The following is a 22,937-nucleotide window of genomic DNA, read 5'->3' as shown; positions in this document are numbered from 1 at the left end:
CCAAGCGCTCCAGCCCCAATGGTTTTGGGGGGGATCTACATGCGCTCTGGTTTGTCTATGTCTTTCCTGGATTAGGGGCCCACAGCTGGATACATTAACCTAGATAGGGTCCAACCAAATAACTCATCACTTCCCTCTGTCTACTGGCCAAAATTCTGCTAATACAGCCCAGATTGGAACCTTAGCCAGTTAAAAATAAAAATAACACACCAGGCAAACAAAACAAAAACACACACACAAAACCACCACTAGTTTCTCAGGGTATGTTTTTGAAGACCGTGGACCTGACAAACCCCATTCACAGACACTTATCCCAGCGTAACAGAGATGGTTTCATGCCATGGTACAAGGGCTGAGTTAATGGGAAGATAATGTTAAGGGAATTCCCTGAGCTAAGGGAAGATAATGGAGGACTTGAGGAGACCACTGCTGTGGGACAGCTTTTACTGGGGAATCCCAACCTGGTGTGTTTCCACCAGGTAAGCCTTGTAACCCCCACCCTGCCTTTTATTATAGTCTTTTCCGAACGAAGTAACAATTTCAGTACTTTAAGCTTTCTGTCCCTAAATAACTCCAACTTCCCAAACAAATCACCCCACCCCTTACAGTGCAAACACACTTGGCTGCACGACAGATTTTAATTCCCCATTTCAGTAAAAAGGGTGGATGTTTAGAATATCTCTCATAAGTGACTCATTTGTGCTTTACGATAGCCAGTAAGGCAAGGTGGAAAAAAAAAAAGTATCATCTGATTGAATAGCGCCTGTCTGAACAGCAGTATGTGTTCCACTTCCTTCAATGTGCTTTGGGTTCATCATTTATCAAACTCAACCCCGTAATTATTCAAATTAATAAATAATTCATGAAAATATCCACAATAATTTTAATGTGTTGTTTAGGATGTATATTCTGAAATTATAGGAAAATATATTTTCTTGTCAAAAGGACAGCTCATCATTCATGACCCTATTAAGGAATATGCAATAAATATAAAACGCATTGTTGAAAGTATTTGAACATTATCTATATTCAGATGATTGATTTCCTCTGAATACAGTTAGAACGAGACAATGCTACAACACAGCCCGACGAGGTTTAGTACCTGCTACAATAAAAAAGGACAACAAGAAGAATTACTGATTGCAAATTTATTACATGGAACACTAAATTCCAGACAACTGAGTCACATAATAGACGAACAGGGCAACAGGAAGTCTCTTTTCTTTGTATAAACCAAGTTACCGAGCTAGTAAATCGACCCACAAACTTCATATTCCGTGGTATTCTGAAACAAATTAACACAAAATCACATTTTATGTTGAGAAGTTGATCTGAATATGATTTAGCATTCACTTATGTATGTCTGGTCCTCAAATCCTAGCACCAGAAGATTAAAATAGGTGAAAGTTTGAAATACTGGATAAGTGCCCGTATCTGTTACTTGCATTCAAATATGTATCCTCCCTCTGGATACAGTCCTTCTCTCTCCACCATTTCCTAACTTCACTGACTTTCATTCAAAGCACTGAAGGCAGTGCTGATCCTGCAGCCCAGATGATTCAGGGCACTGAGCTGTGGGTAAGACCAGAGCAAGCACACTGCAGTGCTGCTCTGTGATACAGTCTTTGTCTCCTTTCTTTATGAAATGCTTTAATCTTGAAAATACAGCAAAGGTATTATTTGCTTTATTTCTTTGCATTATTTCTTTGCTATTCTCCTGTCTCGTCCCCCCGAGAAAAACAACCCTTCCAGCCAAGAGTTGGATGTAATTCTTATGCTGCAAACAAAAAATATTTATCTTTTATTGTGGGATAAAAGATTGGAAGAAGAGTAACAAGGAGATGCATTTACATTGACTGTTTTGTGCATTTCCCATTAAAGCTGAGACCTTCAACAGACCCTTCCAAGGATGGATAAAGAAGAGCTACATGATATTAGATCTCACTGTCCTCCTTCTTTACATCACCACACCACCTCTTTTTAGTTAATGTTTACTCAAAAAGAGATCCTAATGCTGAGGTGAGAATGACTCCCTTCTGCATGCAGAGAGCTGTATTAGTGGGTTCTCATGTGGGATTAGGTGATTGAAGGTCTCTTGGAACGTAGGTCAGTGCACATATTTATCATGGCGAAGGACCTGGCTAGTTTTTATGTTCAAAGTACAGTTTACACCCTCTAGAAACAAAGGATTGTTTTCAACCTTTATCATTTTTGTATCACTTCTATAATTTTTACAGGGGATGAAAGCTCCTCCTGAACCAACCTTGAAGAAAGAAAACAGTCCTTTTGTCAAAAGGATACACTGTAACTCCTTGAGCATGCAAGAAAGCACTTCTACCCTGACAGCTTTCAGAGACCATTTGAAATATCCAAATGGGTATCTAGGTTTTTACTATATTTATAATACTCCTCAGTAACTCCTTCTGTCACAAGGATCATCATAATTGAAACACAGAACAAACACTTGTCGCCTTTGGATGGCCTACTCACCACTGCCTTCAATAGTTCTTCCATTTCGAGGCTGAAAAATACAATAATGAGATAGATTTATAAGATGGTATTTACACTAGTATTAGATGCCAGATTTATATGCATACCAAAATATACCTCCCAGAGCATGTGAAAAGGCTGCAGTAAGATTTCCTTTAAAGGGACAACATGTCAAATACCAGGGGGAGCCATGCATGGTGGGTTTTGCCTTTGAACCTGAGAAGTATTTATTCAGCCTCCAACAGTTAAATAGTCTGAGTTTAATTATTCTCATTAAGGATCTTGGTCCCACTTCATCAAGGTACTAACCTGATGACCAACAGAGCATATAAATACCAGGATTGAAAGTACCTGGCTGGCCTGAACTGGGACTCTGGTTACCTGCCAGAATCTCCTTTTTAACAGATTTCTTTTCTGATGTGTTGACAATATTCCTAATAACTAGTTTGGTGTCAATCAAATAAGATTAATCATATAATCATAGACCAGCATATTCTGCTTTAGACTATGCCATAGTTCATCAGGCCAATGGGTGAAAAAATTGAGGGAAATGATGATCTCTGTAACATTGCTTTGGCTTTTCACCCTAATACACAGTGTACCTTTACTTACTAACTGGACCTTTCAGACCATGTGGACAGTCAGCTCAGGCACATGTTTCATGTGGTGAATTTAGTACGAGGGTACCTTGGCCATTTCCAACACACAAGCCACATGCTACTTCTATCTTTGGATGACTTGACTCGAGACAATTGCAGAGTCACCTCTTCCAGGAAAAAAGGTTTAGTCCATTACTACCCCAGATCTCATTATCTTGTGGTCTTTTAGCTGAACCAGAGCTTTTTAAGCAAATGGCTTCTTCAGCTTTCAAGGAAGGGTTATTTGGTATCTAATCAAAACGAGTGCAGCAAGAATTTATAAAGGTAAGCAGTTCCTCATATCCATATATAACATTGTCTGTTATGCAAATCTTTAAGAGCAAAAGATTCAGATACCCTGAAAAGGAAAAACGGCCGTCCCAGAGTCCCGTGACTATCCTGTAAAATAAAATACAAAACCATTAACAAAACACTTTAAGCTCAGTTCCATAGATCTGTTTACAAGTTTTGGTGTCTGTCCATCAGATTATCAATAATTCAGGGCATTTTTCAGCAGCATGCAAACAATAAGATGCTGATAGTCTCCAATGCCCGTTCATCTAGAATGCTCATTAAAAATTAATACCCAAAGGGCAATGTCAACAACTATCCATTTTGTCCAGTGTAAATATAGTAAATTACCATAATTAAAGATTCACAGGCTTGAGAAAATGTAGAAAAGAAAGCTTTATACACGGTGCATTTCTTTGCAGAAGCAGGGTCAGCACAGCTTTCTTCCCAACCATTAAAAAAAATTTACTTGTATAAAGCAGCAAAAGAAACACAGAAATGGCCATACACCCCGTCTACTGCTACTCGCTTGTCATTACATTTACATACCTTCTTTGTAAACTCTGCAGTAGCAATCTGTGATTCCTGCAAGTTGACAGGGTAAATTAATCAAGATGTTGTCATTTCTTTGGTTTGTTACATTTATCCTCTGTCACTGATCAGATTCTCCACTCCATGTGAGAAGAGAGAGAACAGTACAAACTGAGAAGACAGCTACAAGAACAGCAGCAGCGAATGGATCTTTTTAAAGATTTATTTTAAATCTCACTTTGACCAACCTCATCATTCAACATGCTTCCAGCTCTGGGGGGCAAAACAGAACTCAAACTGTGGTGAGCACAGCAGCTCCATTCCTCAGGCTTGAATAGTACTGATAGCTCTTACCTTCTTAAAGTGGGGCTGCTCTCCGGCTTTCGGATTGCCCTTCTGAATTACCCAGGCATCATTGCTGTTCTTAAGCCTTCCCCTATACCCTTTTATTCCTCAGGAAATTCATCATTTTTCTATTCATCCTGACATCAAAGAATAGAAACTTTCCCCATGACTTCATGGGAGCAGACTGAGCCTAGTGTCTAACGAAGCTCTGAACCTGCACTCTGGTACACCTGTGAGGTCTGGAAGCCCTCCTGCCTGCAGCACAGCTGCCTGGCTCCACACTTCTGGCTGGCCAGAAGCTCTAAGCCAGAGCCATTGTTACATCAGCGTATTGGCTTTACGTGGCAAGGGCTTGGCAGCAGGGGGGCTGCAGGGGTGGCCTCTGTGAGCAGAGCTCAGCAGCTGCCCCATGTCAGATCAGAGCCAGCTCCAGCCGGCTCCAAAAGGGACCTGCTGCTGGCCAGAGCCAAGCCAGGGATTGATGCTGGGTGGGCCTCTGGGAGAGCAGAGCTAGGGAAAGGGGAAAAACCTGCTGGGCTACAGCAGCTGGGAGAGAGGAGTGAGAAAATGTGAGAGAAGCAGCCCTGCAGCCCCCAAGGTCAGTGCAGCAGGAGGGCAGGAGGAGCTCCAGGCACGCAGCAGCAGCTCCCCTGCGGCCTGTGGAGAGGCCCCTGGTGGAGCAGGCTGTCCCCCTGCAACCCATGGGTCCCACATGGAGCAGATCTCCACGCTGCAGCCCCTGGAGGAGCCCCCGGTGGAGGAGGTGGACGTGGCCTGGAGGAGGCTGTGGTCCATGGAGAGCCCCCGCAGGAGCAGGCCCCGGGCCGGAGCTGCAGCCCGTGGAGAGGAGCCCACGCAGGAGCAGGGGGCCTGGGGGGAGCTGCCGCCCGTGGGGGACCCGTGCTGGAGCAGTTTGCTGCTGGGGGATGGACCCCGTGGTACGGAGCCATGTGGGAGCAGTTCTTGAAGAGCTGCTGCCTGTGGGCAGCCCCCGAAGGCTCAGTTTGGGAAGGACGGCATCCCGTGGGAGGGACCCCACGTGGAGCAGGGGCAGACGCAAAGCGTTAGGGACTGGCCACAGCCCCCATTCCCTGTTCCCCTGCACCACTTGTGGGAAGAACATAGAAGAAGGTGGATGGAGGGGAAGGTGTTTTTAGTTTGCTTTTAGTTCTCACTGCTCTTGTCTGTTAGTTGTCTGGGGTGAGCTTGAAAAACAAGCACATATAATGAGTGAGGATATGAAGACAAATGAGGAGATCACAGGAAATGTGTGCAGATGGGAAACTGGGGAGTAGGAATTTGAAAAGAAAAATATACATGAAAGGAGGGAATTGGGATTCAGGGTATGAGATGAGGATTTCCTCGTTAACCTGTTCTTGGTTCAAACCTTGAGGCAATGATTTATAGAACAAGTCCCATTAACGCCAGCTCAGTATGAAACAAAGAAGAAAAGTACATGCTCAATCAGGATGCTTTAAAGGATGCAAAGAAGGAGAATACAAAGATTGTTTGTTCTCAGATGATATATATCAAGTAAAGAGATACCAACTCATGAGTTAGACTCATTTTCAAATATCCTATCTAATTTATGATTTTATCCTATGGAAGAAACATGGCAACAAATGAGCTTCTAAATAGTGCATTGGCTTGATTTTAGGAGGGGATTAATGGAGATTATTCTTATGTAGCTGGGTTTAGATATTTAGTTCCTATTGATGTCTTTGAAAGTGCCATCTACAAGATATACCTGAAGATTAGATGCAGAAACTGAGTAGTCTGTTAGTTGTCCCAACAGATTGTAAGTTCCCCAAATGGAGCTCAAGTCCCATTATGCCAAAATTGCCACTGACTTTGCCTTTCATGATGCTGAGGCATCATCTCTTCTCTTGAAACGCCATCTGCCTTCTCTGCTTAATCTACAACTCTGAATCAAAATTTAAATAAAACCACACAAACACAGGATTGTGAAAAAAGTTCAGGTCCAGGTGAAATCAGTAGGATTTTGTAACTGTTTCATTTGCTGCACCACATATAGACTCACGTTTGCAGTGTCTTCTCCAGAGTCGTCGTGGTCTGAGAAAATACAGCTTCATGTTGTAAGAGATTTGAACAGCCAGGTAACAATTAGCATTTTTGTTTAGTTCTTCCATATCTCATTTAGCTTCAGTCCACCACTTAATCAGACTACACCTAGAAATCCTACTGCAGATATGTAACAAGTATTAGTCGTACCTCTTAAAAAATTACTGTATGGGATCCAGCTCCCAGTCTTAAGGACTCAAAACAGAGGGTGAATTTTTGGCAAGTTTCGTAACTAAATCAGCCTTAGAAATAGGGCTGCACTCAAAGTTACTGGCTGATTCTGGATGTCCCCTCATCATCTAAGCTGTAGAAGCACAGGAGTTAATGTTGAACTCAAAACATTCGGTGGACATTTAAGACTGAAATGCTAGAATCTTTATATAATGAACTTCAGTATTGTACATTCTTATAGCTGCTTTAAGAAAACATGCAAGAAATTATCAACTAAAGACACTGGCAAGAAGAGAGGTGAAATACACGTCAAAATACTTTCTATTATTGTCTTGAAGGCTCTTTTTTATTAAATCACAACTATAGGACTCCACAAGTGTCTATCAGCTCCACAAGTGAATTAGCTTTCATAACATACCTATGGGCAGTGTGAATTTTATGGGAAAGGAACTGTTGATTAACTGGTGATAATAAGAAAGCAGTATAAAGCAGAACTGACATTGAGCTAGGTCCTAATATGACTGCACCAATGAGGAAGTGCTATACTCAATAACTCAATCTTTCAGCTTAAGCTTTTGATTCTGATTCAGGCACACACACACAAAAAAAACGCTTAAATAAAGCATCAAAAAAAAAACAGTAAAGCAGCTCATAATGTTTCCGTGTTCAGAACTATCTTAAATATGCTGTTGAACCAATGTTGTGTGTTTTTTTTTTTGTTTGTTTGTTTTTTAGCGTATTTAACCCTGTATTATTCAAAAGTAAGGGTCAGGTTAAAATGCTAGCCCTAGTCGCAAGGTGACATTTTGGCTCCTGAGGTCTAAAAACAGCAATTTGATTTATAATGTAATGGAATTAAGAATTACATGCAAACCACTAATGAAAAGAAATATTCTTTTATATACTTCATAATTACTCTCCTGCATCGCCTGATTCATGACAATATTAGATTATACATTATTTTTTGGAGAAACGTTTAAGTAAGGGATGCTTTTAAGTAAACGAAGCAATTACACCTTACCTCATTTGTATGCATGCTGTTGAATATGGAATAACAAAGATCCAAAACAGTGCTGGAGATCTGCAAAGTCAAACAGCAGTTTAATACATTTCCTGATAGGATGTAGTATACAGGGTTTTTACACAGAACAGGCTTAATTGTGATCCCAGTGCAATTTAAATTGTACACAGTTCCACTCAAACCACTCAGAGCAAGGTAAGACTTCCTAAAGCTATTATGAGATGAAAACCAAACATTTTGCACAAGCAGAATGCACATAGTACTACTCATGTTGTCAGTAGAGTCTCTTACTATAAAGAGATTTAAATAAGTCTTTCATATTTAAAATGCACTTTCCTATGCTAAGTGTTCTAAGAATTGGCCGTTTTTTTGGCATATTTAAGGTACACATTTTCATCTATAAGCATTTCAGCTGAAACTGTTTGGTATGTTTGACCACAGAGCCCACTATATTCAACAGGGATAATTCTATCATTAGATGCTAAAATCACGATGGTCCAGTTGTACACCTGTAGGATAAGTGATCACAGGGAGGAGAGTAACTGTGCTGAAGTCAATTACCACAGCTCTTTTAATGGATTTTATCTCAGGACTCCCAAGGAGCAAGAGAGAAAAGGTGGGGGTGAAATAGACACCCTCGGAAGAGCGTGGTGGGGGGGTGTTGCACACTCACTTGTACAGAATAAGGGTTTGCTTATGTACACAGTCACGTCAGATGAGAAATAACTACAGCACAGGAGATAAAATGCAAGACACGCGAATAACTGGCTTTGAGAACTATTTCCCACCAGTCTTACAAGACTGAAAGATATCAGAAAAAAAGCTCAAAATTTCCAGATAACTGCTGATCCTACAAAGACTTTCTCAACCCTTTGAAAATGGAAATGACCCTTGGGCTCGGTGCTGAACGCAGCGGGCTTGCTCTTTCAAAGTCACTCGGCTGCCTGAAGTGCTCGCAAGCTCCGGGCCAGCGGCACCACCGCAGACACGAGCTGCGGAGCCTCCCCCTGCTCCCCAAGCCTCTGAGGACCTCAGAGAACCCCCCTACACCATCCAGGACCCCACTGGTATCTCCCGCAGCACTCAGCAGCGCTTCGTGCTCCACTGTGATGGGAAGAAAAGCACTCCGGCTGTCCCTAGGACCGAGTTAGCCCTGCGAGGAGGACAGCACATCCTCCAGCAAGCTCTCTGGCTCCCGGGGGTCCCGCAGCATGCGGTGCTGGGGGGCACGGGGCTGTTTGTGTGCCTGCAGGTGAGGAAAGTCATTGCCAAAGGCAGCTTACCTGGGGTTGGTGAGACAGCTCCATCCACTGACTGAAGCACAGCGCCAGTTGCTTGAAGAGTAAAGACCAGACATTAACAGCGGGTTTTCACAGCCGGGGGCCCGCATTTAGCTCGGGGAGCCAGGACCGGGTGCCTAGGAGCCTGCCTGGCTCTTGCTGTCCCGTGTGCCCGATCCTTCACACCAACCCCCCACATCCCCATCCCACCACCTCCCCGGGCTGCAGAGGGCTTCACCCCCCTGCCGCCCTCACCAGCCGCTTGGGACACCCCCGTCGGACCCCCAGCCCGGCGCCCACCTCCCGCAGGGCTTTCACGCGGCGGCCAGCCCGGCTCTGCCCTGGTGCAGGAGGAGGAGAGGAGCCATACCTGACTTTTGGGCAGCTCCGCGCCGTCCCTGTAGCGGGAGAAAGGCTGGGGAAACCCTGCGGGGGGACACAGCGCGTACAGAGAGATGCAGGGAGACGGGGCGGCCCCGAGGGCAGGCACCCCTTTTATTTTAAAATTAATAAATATAAAGGGGAGGGGTTGTCGCCGACCTACCTGAGCCCCGCGGCAGGGCGCAGAGGCAGCAGGCGGCGAGCAGCCAGGGCAGGGCGGGCGGCGGGGACGGGGACGGCGGCGGGGACATGGCGGGGGGCGGCGGCCGGGCAGCGGCCGGGCCGGGCCGGGCCGCCGCCTTTATGGGCCCGCGCCGAGCCCCCGCCCCCGGGCGGCTGAGGGGAGGAGGAGGCGGTGGTGGCCCCGGTGGTGGCGGTGGTGGCCCTGGTGGTGGCGGTGGTGGGCCTGGTGGCGGCGTCGTGCTTGGGACAGCGGCGTGGAAGGCGGCGTGTCAGGGTTTGGGCGGTCTGGCTCCTCGGCGCGGCTTGGGGAAGGAGGTGTGCCTCCTCTGGAAGAAGGTGCACACCGAACAAGTGCTGGCCCTCTGTTATATCGGGCTTCATGAGGAAAGACGCTGCTTCTGTTCTTTATTTTTTCTTTCAACTCACCACTTCCAGCCCCTGGTCGGTATGGTTATGGGAAAACCAAGGCGCTGCTCATGGTGCTCCGCTTTTCTTCCCGATTTAATCATTGTCTTCGGCTTTGGGAAGTGCTTCCCTGTTATCTCCATGCTAGTTCTCAGGGCAAAGCCTTCCCTTAGAGCTGAGACAAGAGAGGCAGAGTCCTCATCTCTTCTTCATAAACTTTAACCTGCTGAAACAAAAGCGTAACTTCCCCTTCTCCGACTTGTAACATACGGAGGGCAATGCCCCGCTGTGGGATGCAGGGCATAGCAGGCTGCCGGAGGCACTGCTGGCACAGGGTACCTGATACCGCACGTAGCTGCAATCCAGATCCTCATGCATCCCCATCCCACAACCTCCACAGGCTGCGCTGTGCACTGCAGGGATCATGGCAGGGCTGCTCCTGGTGGGAACATCTCAGCATCCCAGGATGGCTGGAGAGGAGAAGAGGAGCATGTAAGGAGGCACAGAGCAGCCGAGTGGCCCTGGTACCATTAGTTTAGTTCCCCCTTCACTTCTTCCCCTGCTAGTGGTGGCCGTCCATGCCTCCTCACAGCCCCCTGGGTGCGAGGCGCTGAGTGGAGAGCCAGCGGGAGAGGTCAGGGCCTTGCCAGAGCAGCACCCACCTGCAACCCTCTTACCCGTCTTGACTAGAAACAGGACTTTCAGGCCAGGTCAGTATCCAAAGAGATCACTCCTGCTGATGGCAGAACGCCTGCCCTTTATGGAAGCTGAAGCAGATTGCAGCAAGTTTTGTGGTTATGATTTCTCAGAGCAAATCCTCATAGGCTTTGAGTAGGAAGGAGATGCAGGGTTTCAGGAAATCCATGCCCTTTTTCTGCAGTGACTGCTGGCTGTCTGAGCCCAGGCAATTCAGGAGCGAAGGGACTGTCTGTGTTTGTTAAATTTTCTCAGCAAAGGAGGATGGCATTTTAATTTTGTCAGCAGCAAGAAGCGTGTTCCTGCTTGGTGTAATTTTATTTAAGCTGATGTGGTCACAGAAACATGACAGCAGAGCCCCACCGGTGTGAGAGGTAGATGACAAAATGATCGATGGTAAAGATACTCTGATGGATTGCACAATTCATATTAACCATCTTCCCTCTGTCTTTTGACATTTTACTTTTAACCACACTGAAAATTGTTGTTCATCAACAGTGTCTCTGTTGCCACACTTAGCACAGATTATGCACCCAAATCACTCCCATGGTGCAGAAACATGGCATCCAATAGATCCGTTCTAGATTCAGTGTTAGTTGCTATCTTTTCAAACACTAGTATATTAAATAGTAATTCTTTTAAATACTAATTAGTTGTATTGTACCCTAATTAGAGGCTACCAAGTCGCTACTAATTATTCACTGTAATGGGACGTGGTTTTCTGGCTTTCCCCATCTGGTAAGAAAGGCACAGTCTGCTGCTGTCTTCCTCAGGATATTCATTATCCGCCTAAAATCACGCTTCCGTCCCACGCAGCCTGTTAAATAATAGCCCCTTTCAAACTATTTAAGTATGCCCAATTTCAGGAGTGTGCAGTGTTTGCTATAGCATAAGGAAAGAGGCGTATGATCATGTTGGGTGGGTAAGACCTACCCCTCTTTGAAGTAAAATACTGGATGTTGCCTGAATCTTTCCTTCCTTCTTTGCATGCACAATGCAGCATCCACTGCTTTATTTCACTCTTTTCTGATGAGTACCTTAAATGTACACTTCAGCAAATCTTGCCTACATGTTGGTCCCGTGAAGCCTGTGGAGCTGCTCATTTGCTTCAAGTGAGGCTTATACTTAAAGATTAGATAAAAAGTAAGTCATACAAGTTCCATTAAAAAATAAAAAAACAGTACAACTTATTACCAAATTGAAAATAGGATTTTATCAGCCACAGTGCAGTGCAAGAGAAGAATGGATAAAAGTGTTTAAAAGTAAAATTTCAAACAGCTGAATGTGTCACATTATGAACCCGTCCTCCTTCCTTAAATCTGAACTCTCTTCTGCTGCTGTACATGTCGTTTCATAGGTGTTAGCTCGGGTGCAGTTCTGCCAATGGATATATCAGCACCAAGACAGATTAATGAGCCATACTTCTAATGCACAAGTGAAATCCCCCCTTTAAGGTCCTCGGCTTCCTGCGTGCAAAGAAAAAAATAGGTTAAGAGTTATTATCAGTTATTCACGAACAAGTTAAAATGAAGCTTTGGTAGGGGGGTCATTGGGAAATGAGGATTTTTTATGGTGAGTCAGGAGGCTTGGCATATATTTAGTACCAGTAACATTTTGGCACCCATAATTTTAGATTAAAACATGCTGTGATAGATAAATGAAGAATAAGAAGAAAATTTGTTTTCAGCAGGCGTACGGGTGAGGGCTGGCTTCCTTTTCGTAAATGATCTCTGCAATGAAGTCAGCAGGTTATCATGGACAGTGAGGACACAATCCATAAAATGTCACCATCGTGCAGTTCCCAAGTGCATCTGAACTGCCTGCTGCTGCCTCCTTACGCCTCGCACCCTCTGCAGCTTGGCACTATTTGGTAAAAAACAAGCTGTGGTCCGTTGGGAAAGATGGAAAAAAGCTGCAAAAGTTGCAGGATATTTATGGGGCAAACCTGCCATAAAGCTTGCAGATATCTCCCAGTACTTGTCCTGGATTAAATATGACAGTGCCTGCTTACGCTGAAGTTTAATGTGATTTTAAGTTAACATGCATTTGTGTTCCCAGCACAGACAAATGGTCCAAACTGTGAAAACTCTCGTCTCGTTTTTGTTTCAAGCTGGGCAAGGCTCAACTCAGCACTCGGAGCTGTGGACCCAAACCTTGCTCTCACCAGCACTAAGTACAGGATAGGTTTCTTTTCTTTCGTTTGTGGTTGGTTTGCTGTGCTTTGTAGATATAAGGCCACGGGCTTAATGTGCTGTATGTCAGCAAGTCTTTAAAGAGGATCAGTACAAGCATGCCTCATACAGTAGCAGATCAAAGACAAGCTAACTGAGAGCCTAAATGTGGAGGAGTAGTGCAAATGGAGGAGTTAGAAGCTAGACTGGGAATCTAAACTGTTAAATTATGTTGGATCACTCCTTGGCTATTTCTTGGATAAAGGAGATTTTATGATTGTTAGGTTGAGCCAGAGAAGTGGAAACTCCTCTGAAATGAAGCAATTTATTCCTACTATGTTGTATTGTATGGAAGCAGTACAGTGTGACGGGCTATATGGGGCTATGCTGGGCTGAAAGTTCATTGTGATTGGCATGCTTCGAGGCATTTGGAAAGATCTTCAATCTGAAACTCCCACTTGCCTTAATTTTAGCAGTGTCCTGTTCAGCTCAGGCAGAACAGTGGGATAACTCTGTCAGTTATCGGTGGGATAACTCCATCAGTTTCAGTGGCTGAGCTTTCATTTGTCCAGAATGATTTGTTCCTGACTCCTCAGCTTGTGCCTTACCAGAAATTTCTGGTGGTCTCCCGGGCAAATAGTGGAGTGGCTGACATCACCAGCCGAACAGATCTGATTTTAACAGCTGCATTATAGTGCTGACACTCATTCATCCACAACTCCTGCATGTGAGGGATTTACCTTGTAGCTTTAATTTTCTCTGAGTATAGTTATGTGTAAATTATAATTCTGTGTTTAGAGAGGGACCACCACAGTCTGTGGTATTGGATACCTTATACTGATTTTATACTGTATTGTATATTGTATAACTGGGAGCTCACGCCTCTGGGCACCCCGAGTTATGCTTGTATGACAGCAAGGAGTATAACCCAACGCTTTGCTTCCTTCCCTTCTGCGTATCTAGCAGCACTTACTCCCACGAGAGATCTGAGTCAAGTGGCATTCAAAGTGAGCAAGTACTCAAACTCTGTCACTTACAATTATTTCTGAAGATATCTGTATTTTTCTTGTTAAGTAATTTGACTCGTTTAATATGAAGGCAATTAATTTTCTCACTCTGTTTCAGGCAGGAGAGATTTATACAGATTTTTACTGGTATTGAAAATGAACTGATGGCTTCCCTGACATGTTAAATTTCATTTGCATGAACGCTTGTAACTAGTCGACTGACTCTTGGTAGCTGTAAGACTTGAGTTAACTTTTATTTTGCTTTTTGGCAGAAATGGTTATGACCTGGACACTCATTGGCCAGAGTGTCACGCAGTTTTTCCCTGTGACATTTATGCCTCTGGATGTACTTCAGAGTGTACAGGACATGCAGCGAGGTGAGCTCTCTGTTCCCTTCTGTAGTAACACATCTTGAGGATGCATCTTTCCTGTCTTAAATGACAGCTGCTGCACTTTCACTGGCTCTGAAGGTTCTCAATAAAGAAGGAATTATACTAAAGCCAAAAAAAGAAAGGGGAAAAAATGAGAGAAAACAAGCATGAGTTGTGGAAAATAATGACAAAGAACGCAGTGATGAGCCAGGTCTCTCAGCATGAATACCCATAGAGAAAACAGAGTTCTGAGGAGCGCCATATCACCCCGATTAGGTCAAACCCAGTATCTTCCAGTCTCAGCCCTGCTGCCAAACACAAGCTGAGGCTGGAGTCTCTCTACCTTTCTTGTCTCCATATTACTGGAGAAAACAGATTTCATTTTTGTTCACTCCACAGTATAATTTGCTAATATAATTATAACAATATAAACAGGACAGACACCTCCCCTGGTTTAGCACCATACTGCTGCTAGGAAGAAAATAACTCTATCCCAGCCTAAACCAGGACAACATCACACTTGGAAACAAGCAGAATACACGTGGTTATTACCTGAAAAGGCTTAATTCCTCAGAGAGGACTAAAAGCCAAAACTTGAAAAGGAAACAAGCAGCCAGTGGTTGTCAACCACTCCTTCCTAAGCACATCCCTCTGGGGAGAGGTTTTAGCAGAGATGACATATTGGGACTGGATCTCATCACTTGTTAATGTAAAAAGATACGGTGCAGTAACTGGTGAATCCTGTTTGGCTTATCACTGCTGTCCCCAAATACTTCAGATGGCTGCGGCTACGTGACTCTCATGGAGTCATATGAAACTAGAGATCACATTGTGTTGATTTAGTTGGTTGAACAGTCCCAAGACAGGAAAATTCATTGCATTCAATTTAAATTTTCTTTTTCTTTCAGTTGAAAAAGTTATCATGCACATTCCTGGCCAGCAATAAAATGTCCAAAGAAGGTTGTATTTAATGGAAGAAGAAGGAGGGCTGCAAAATTAAAATCTAGGTCATCTATGGGAAATACGGTCAGATATATGAGAACATTAAAGAAGCCAATAAAGACTATATTAAAGCTTCATGATGCGTAATATAAAATTTCAAAAGCAAGTTCTAGAGGGTGTATAGGATATGTTTCCAAAATCCAAGCTAGCAATTGAAAATATTTTTGTGTGTGCCCTGCTCTATATGAGAAACATATTCATGTATACAATTTCAGCTGGTTTTACACTTAAAAAAAAATTTTACATATTCACTTTGCAGTGTAGCCTGACAGGTTCTAGTCCTTTGCTGATTTTTTGGTACATAACACTGATGCTGCTACAGTCCATGATTCTTTCCTGCAAGACTGAAAGGCAGTGCTGAAGTGACTTCAGTATCAAACTACCATTAACACATCTTTTTTAAAGCAGCTCTGTTTTCACCATGGAATAAATAATGCACTTCACTTATCCACTAGTGAAATCCTAGTGAACAAAAGGAATTTTTCCTGGGGAAAGGGGAAATTGGACAAGGTGAAACGTGTGTTTGGTGACTTAACATTAACCTCATACAGACTATGGTGTGACAACAAAACAAAGGCAGATGCAATCAAGCAATGCTCCCCCAACTTCTGCTCAGAGAAAACGTAGCCAAAATGATTTTTCCCTGTTGTAACCCCAGGAACATCACTGAGAGAACAGCAGAAACTGATTTGACCCAATCACGTCTGTAATAGGAACACATTTAGACAACAACAGTGCCAGGCACAATTTAACACCATGAGTTGTCCAACAGAATGAAGCTTCGTGTGCTGCGGGTTTTATTGTTACTGGAGAACAAAATAATCAGCCCTCTTCGCATTGCCTGGATCAACGAATCACTGTTCAGCGACATGGTTTCCTTAATGAAGTAAGTGCTCAGGGAAGCTGCATGTAAATTAGGAAATAAGGATGTTGCAACAAAGCACATGCTAACTGCTCTGGTACTTTTTTGAAAGCAGGGAAAACCTGCTCGTTGAATGATGTCAAAAATAAAAGGACAGAATGTCTAGAGGGAATCGTATGTGGGTGGATGGATGGCAGCCTCCTTCTTTTCTGGGGATGCAACTTAAAATAAATACAGTGTTGCTGGGGAAACGTGCCTAAATCGTGTGATGCTTTGAAATGCAGGGCTGGGGTGTCCCTTATGCTAAAAAAAGAAATAGTTGTGGTTCTGTGAGATTCCTGTGAGCAGGGCTTGAGGATGAACATGGGACCTGGTGCCCAGCAACAAGAGCTGACAGCCTAAGAATGGGAAAGGTTTGGCTGGCTCTGAACGGTCAAAAAAAGATTGTATTCAATAAGCGTTTGTTATGTTAGAGGAAGAATGTTTGACACAGCTGATCTGGGCTAAGCACAATATTTATTAGGGAAGTGGATAGGAACTGAGAACAGAGTTAGGATCTGTGCTCTGGGAAGATATCCTCGACCACTCAGAAAAACACTTTTTGTGGTAATACTAAGTTCACATTGGAAAATTGTGTCTTTGATTTGTTTGGTCATTTTTAAAATTTGTTTCATCATTTTGAGTTCAGTTGTAGATTTTGTAATTTAGAGCAACATCAACTGAAAAAAAAAACACATCCTGATACTTGTTTGGACACTTCAGTGATTGACATAAAGCATAGTCTAATACATTAAACAACAATGACATTTTTCTTTGTTTGAAGTACAAAATCAAAACCGGCACCTTCAATACTGCTATTTATCAAGCAGCAGCTGCAGTGGCAGCCACGACTTCATTTATTTGTGTGCTCTGTAATTGAGTAACTTATAATACTCGTGAGAGATTGCCTGTGAGCGCAGATTTCATCTCATTAACCCTTTTCCTTTTAAGTAGAAAGCGAGAAGATAGTTGATAACAAGATGTAAAATCTTTCTCCCTCCTTTTAGGTGAAAAAATGCCTGGTGATAAGCTGTGATCTTTCTCATGGTTGGTCTATCATGGTGAGTGCTCATATATGGCTTGATGTATGGTTGGTGTTCAAGCAGATCCAAAACACCAGCTAGTCTTAGGAGGCGTTGAATAAATGAAGAACTTGGTTGTTGACCATCAATTATACTTGAGGACATTCCAAAGCTTTATAGTAAATGTTGAAATTATCTTACAATCTCAAGCCTTTCAGCCTAGTGAGGCTGAAAGCTGTGTTAGAATATTTTCTACATTTACCCAGCCCCTCACATTTCAGGGCTCTCCTTGGTGGTTGTTGCCATAACAGCTTAAAATATGCTCATTTTAAATACAGGACCTTTCAAAATTAAGACTTCATGATCTTAGAGGTCTTTTCCAACCTAAATAATTCAGTGGTTCTGTGACTCTATGAATAGACAGTCTCCCATTCTCACCTCAGTGAGAAGAAGATTTCACTGGTGCAGCCCAAGACCTGCTGTGCACCAATATTCTGGGCAACATTAAGCTGAAGGAAACCAGAATTCTCAACAGAAAATCAAGCTAAAGCTAGAAGATTTCGTGAGGGGTCAGAAGGCCTGATGTCTTTCAAGGGGAAGAAACTTCAACGTCTAAGTTTCCGTGGCCAAAGAACTCTGTTGACTTCTGTGTTGCAGGTCCAAAGGCCACATTCTTCTCCACCTTAACTCTTCCTCCTATCCCTATTTCCATCTACATGTTGACTGGGGAAGTTCCCTGTTTTTTTTGTTGTTGTTGTTTTATTATTTATTTTTTTATTATTTTTTCCCTTTTAATATTTCAGCATGTGAACACGCACGGCAAGTTTAAACATGGATGTGGTAACATCATTAATAGTTCATGGTTGGGAATGCAGAGGAGTAATCCCCTGGAAACATACAGGAATTTCCACCTTGTGTTTCTCAGTTCTTTTTAAAAAAAGGATCAAGGAAATCCTGGACTAGGCCTTGAATTTGGGGGAAAAAGAAAAAAGTCGGATCTTAATTTGCATTGAAAACACTCAGATATAAATAATTCCAAAATTACACTTTGCTAGCCTAGCTTCACAAGGTTTAGATGTTGTGTGCCACCTAACCCTTAATGGCCATGGCACCCAGAGGGCCAGCACCAAGGTAAGACACCTTGGCTGGGAGGATGTGCCAAGAAGAGCTGTGAAGTAGTCCCAGCTCTCACAGATTTGCTGTCCTAAGTTTGGGTTGCAGAGCAGCGATTGTCGTTTTAGGACTGCACTCCTGGACTTACATCCCCTAGAGCTTCTGGTATGAACATTTTTTCTTGCCTTCACAGGAGTGGTGCTGTTCCTAGCTAATTACTGGGCTGCTGGGATGTGGGAAACAAATGTTCAGCTTCCTCCTGATAGATACCACATCTGCCACTTCCCAAGAGCCAGCCTCAACCAGCAAGTTATAAATTATTTGAAGCACTCGGTGTCCCTGTGAAAGCTGTTCCACTTAGTGTAAAACTCCAGTCTTACACGCATCCATGAGCAAATGGGACCCCAGTTCTCTGCCTGCACCTTCCCCAAGCTCTCCCTTTCTCTGCTCACACTCCCGTGACCCAAAGTTATTCCATGTGTTTCTGCGTGCCCCAAACCTGGCCGGTGCCCAGAGCAGCTCTGCTGCTTTGTGCCTGCCCATGGGGCACAGCACCATGTAGGCATGAGCAACTTGCACTTGCTGGAGCCAAAATCAGCGCTGTAATGGCAGTGTCACAGCAGCTTCGGCACCTGGAAGTGGGCTGTGCTGGTTTGCCTGATGGTGGATCTGGTTGCTGAGTTTAAGGCTCAGCTGCTTGTCAGTTTGTCAGCCACCGAGAGAAATGAGAGCCGGTAAATCCAGCTGTTTGATTCAGGTCACGGCTAAAGGAGGGGGCTAAGAGAGCGTAGCAGGTTGGTTTGAAGCAGACTAGCTTGTTTTGAATACTAATTGATTCAATCAATGGTTTTAATTTCTCTATTTGGGAAAATACCCATAACTAAGGCTTAAAACTCAATTGTTATTTTGTTATTTCTTCTTTTATTTATTTATTTAAGAATTGACTTATCTTGCTACATTAACATGATAATTTGCTTGTTGGCTGCACTCATTTGATGACCTATATAATTAATCTTGAATTATTGGGTTTGAATTTAATTGACATTGATTTGATAATTAAATGTAGTTCTTAGCTACTCTAGGCCAGCCCTGGCAACATGCTAGGCTCACTGATGTTAATAAACCCCACAAAGCTGCTTTCTCTTTCAAATGACCAGCTCAGACTAAAAGTCTTAACAAATCAAGGTAAGCTACATGGTTCAGCTAATGACCTACTTACCCCAGTCTACATTTTTTGTCTCGTATTCAGAATGAAATCTAATGGTGTGCAGGTACACAAAGATTTAACAGTTTCCAAGGCACTTATCATGAGATAAACTTTTCTACCCTGAAATTAAAAGTGGACTTAATCTTCAAATGAAAGTCTCATTTGCTGCTCATGGATCTGATCCTGCCCCTACCAGAGGATTTTGATAGTTATCAGCCCTAAGCTCCCCACTAACACAAACACTTAACTAGCTCAGTCCTTCCTATATACCAGCTATTTTAGACATGCACCTTATAGGTGACTCCTTTCTTAAACTGTTATAGAAAAATAATTAAAGAAATATATAATACTTTGCTGTATTACATTACTTATAACACTTCTCATAGGAATTACTGTTTAGACGATACCAGTCAATCCTGCATCTATATGAGGATGTACACCCTTGCTAGTATTGCAGTATTCCTCAGCCTGATTTTTTGGGGATTTTTTGCTGCAGTGTAATGGCTGTAAATGCCACAAGGTATTCTATCTTTTCTATCTTGCATCAACCAGATCCACATTTAAACTAACTTGCTTAAGTTCCAGAAAGAGAGTGAAGCTGGTGATGAAGATCACACCCTAATAAATGTACTACATGCCAGAGGCACCATGTCAGACCAGTTGGAAAGCGTGATCAGTCGTGCCTCAGAAGTGCAGCCATGAAGCAGAACAGTAACCTTCCCAATAATGACACCTCACCAGTAATGAAAGGAAAAGCATCTGTTCCTGCTGATTTAAATAAGATTTATTCTTCCCGAGTACTTGATGTGGAACGGGTGACTTGTCTTAGGGTCAGCTTTTATGGAGGCAAAGCATGACTGATCCAAGTAATTGGCATTGGATTAAAAGCAGAAATAACAACAAGGAGAGAAGGAAAAAAATCAGCATAAGGTTAGCAATACGGGCAAGCCTATGCTTTAGCTGAATACCATGAAAATGTCCTCTCCCCGCCTTCAGGTTCAGGTTTAGTGGGTGACATTGGTGGTGGGGGGATGGTTGGACCAGATGATCCTGGAGGTCTTTTCCAACCTTAATGAATCTATGATTCTGTGATTAAGCAGTGTGTTTATGCTAGATGTGTTCAGATGAAAACTGCAGTATGGATGGTTGCTTACCTTGTCCAAGCCAGGGTCTTGCTTCAACATGCAGGTATGTTTAAATGCTATTTAGGATTAACTCATACCAAGAGCAGTCAAGAGGATCTGCTGCTGACAGACAGTCATTTCTTAAAATGCTTGAATGTGCCTCTTGCAGCTCAGATGCTCAGTGCCACACCTGGTCTTTCTGACTGGCCAAACTGCAAATACTGAGCTTTTGCAAGTAGGACTCTCCTGGGAGAAACATCAAATCAGCAGTAACACTATACAAGAGTTATTAGGACACAAAAACCTTTTTAATGGCACAAACATTGCAAGTGTTATTAAATCAATTTTTCCAGCTTAGACCCATGTCCTTGGAGGAATCTGGGTGCATCACTTCCACTGGCTGCAGAGGTATAGAACCATAGAACCATTGAGGTTGGAAAAGACCTCCAAGATCACCTGGTCCAACCATCCCCCTAGCACCAATGTCACCACTACACCATGTCCCTAAGCACCACGTCCAACCTTTCCTTGAACACCCCCAGGGACGGTGACCCCACCACCTCCCTGGGCAACCCGTCCCAACGCCTGACTGCTCTTTCTGAGAAATGTCTCCTCATTTCCAACCTGAACCTCCCCTGGCACAATTTGAGGCCATTCCCTCTAGTCCTATCACTGGTTACCTGTGAGAAGAGGCTGACCCCCAGCTCCCCACACCTTCCTTTCAGGTAGTTGGAGAGAGCAGTAAGGTCTCCCCTGAGCCTCCTCTTCTCCAGACTAAACAACCCCAGTTCCCTCAGCCGCTCCTCACAGGACTTGTGGTCCAGGCCCTTCACCAGCTTCATATATCTCTGAGGAAGCTGTGGTCACCCTAGAACTTCCCAGAGAGAGCAGGGTGGCTTTTCACCAGCACAATTGTTTTCCATGTTGTTTTGATAGTATAAAAATTCTCTAGTATTAAAAAAAATGGACTGAAATATTGATTTTGCTGCCAATTTAAAGCACTAAACCCCACTACAATTTAACATTCCTAGTAGCAAGAATCCTGTCGGTCTGGACTAGCGACTGTATAATCCAACTTTACAGTTGCCTATGCGACACATTCTTCAACTTCATCAGACACTTTCAGGACCAATTACTGAAAACAAAGCTTATTAACTGTGCTTAGTCTGGAAAAAAATGGTTCGTTTTATACAGGATTAATTATTTTACATGTCAGTAACAACATACTTGAGAGGTTAAAATGCTTGGGTTGAGGCTGATAATCTGTCAGAAATTGGTTTTACAGCTGGAGGTTGCTTATTAATGTATCTACGTGGCTGCAGCTGTAGAAAGAAGCAACTTCCAAAGCTGCAAGCCTATGCAAGACTCAGACTGGTGACAGCCACAAACTTCCAATGTGCTTTACCAGCAAGGTAACTTTCACAGTTTCTAGAGGGATGAGGTTGTGGTGTCCCAAGATGCTGGTACAAGCAAACAGTACAGTCAGGCAGAGGACTTGGGTTTCTGGTTAATGTTCTTTGGCCACTGGTTCACAGCGAGATCTGAGTTTCTACAGCTTCGTCGGTGTTTATCTGCCAACAGCGTAGCATTGAAGGCACTGCTGTTGATACATTTGCCTTGGCCTGATCTGCTCCAGAGGCTGGCCACAGCATCTGTACCAACAACTTCCTTGGGCTTCCTTGGGCTCTCTTGGCCAGGCTGTAGTGTAGCACATCATGGTGGTCAAGTCTGGAGAGGCAAGAATTAGAGGGACTAAATCCTCCTCTAGCAGGGAGGACTGCTGCCTCTTGGCCAGAGATATTTAGCAAGGCGTATGGAGTCCTTTGGCTTTTCTGTTTCTTTTTTTATTTGGTAACTAGACACAAACAGACAGAAACTTCTCCTACAATTCTGTCTCTTCTGAATTTGTCAGCTCTTGAGCTGTTGATCCTGACCCTACAGCAGGCTTTCCTGTGCTCCTCATAGACCTCAGAGGGTTCAGAGCAAGAAAAAAATCTTCCACTGTAAATCAGTTTCAAGGGGCTGGGTGTTATTTACATTTATTTACACAGTCACACAATTAGAAATTTTCTTATGTTCACCACATGAGATTTTACAGGAAAAACAGGGTGAAGTGCCACACAGCATGACCTATGACGCTACTGCAGAGGGTGCCAGCCCTGCACAGTGTGGACATCAGATCATTTTACCTGGGAATCAGGGATCCCTCCTCAAAACCTGAAAATCCACTCAGATTTCTCAGTCATGTTTTCTTCCTCGTGTGGATTTTGGGTCTCCCACCTGTCCTGTGAGTCTTCCTGAGGACAGAACACGTTTGGGAAGATACAAAGATGTAAGAGATGAAGGTATACAGTATGCATATGTCTGTATGGCTAATTTTGGCTGACCAACAAGACTCTTAAGGATGCCGTTTACTCTGACTTTTCATCTGAAAGATGGAGTTTCCGTGTGTCCCTCATTTCGTTTACCAGTTCCCAGCAGACATATCGATTCTTATGACTGGAC

The 22,937-nt window shown here is 43.5% G+C and overlaps 1 protein-coding gene across 1 annotated transcript; it reads right to left on the bottom strand.

The window, feature by feature from the left end:
- Window positions 1-1,138: 1,138 nt before the first annotated feature.
- NMS (neuromedin S) lies at window positions 1,139-9,517 on the bottom strand. The gene is made up of 8 exons (XM_040535834.1): window positions 9,394-9,517; window positions 9,220-9,275; window positions 8,853-8,903; window positions 7,570-7,629; window positions 3,969-4,004; window positions 3,486-3,527; window positions 2,491-2,521; window positions 1,139-1,285 (listed from the first exon to the last, which is right to left on the bottom strand). Exons 1-8 carry the CDS (start codon window positions 9,479-9,481, stop codon window positions 1,269-1,271), a joined length of 381 nt encoding a protein of 126 aa, XP_040391768.1. The 5' UTR covers window positions 9,482-9,517; the 3' UTR covers window positions 1,139-1,268.
- Between the last annotated feature and the right edge of the window lie 13,420 nt (window positions 9,518-22,937).

This window comes from Cygnus olor, chromosome 1, assembly GCF_009769625.2.
Source record: "Cygnus olor isolate bCygOlo1 chromosome 1, bCygOlo1.pri.v2, whole genome shotgun sequence".
In the NCBI taxonomy this organism is placed as follows: domain Eukaryota; kingdom Metazoa; phylum Chordata; class Aves; order Anseriformes; family Anatidae; genus Cygnus; species Cygnus olor.
The sequence above is the reverse complement of the archived record's forward strand: the minus strand, read 5'-3'. Positions and strand labels throughout refer to the sequence as shown.

Excerpts from the sequence above, each read along its gene's own strand:
- NMS (XM_040535834.1), bottom strand. The coding sequence starts at position 9,481 with ATGTCCCCGCCGCCGTCCCCGTCCCCGCCGCCCGCCCTGCCCTGGCTG. Across the intron at positions 9,276-9,393 it reads CGCCCTGCCGCGGGGCTCAG|GGTTTCCCCAGCCTTTCTCC; the intron begins GTAGGTCGGCGA and ends GTCCCCCCGCAG. Across the intron at positions 2,522-3,485 it reads GGCCGTTTTTCCTTTTCAGG|CCTCGAAATGGAAGAACTAT; the intron begins GTATCTGAATCT and ends TGTATTTTTCAG.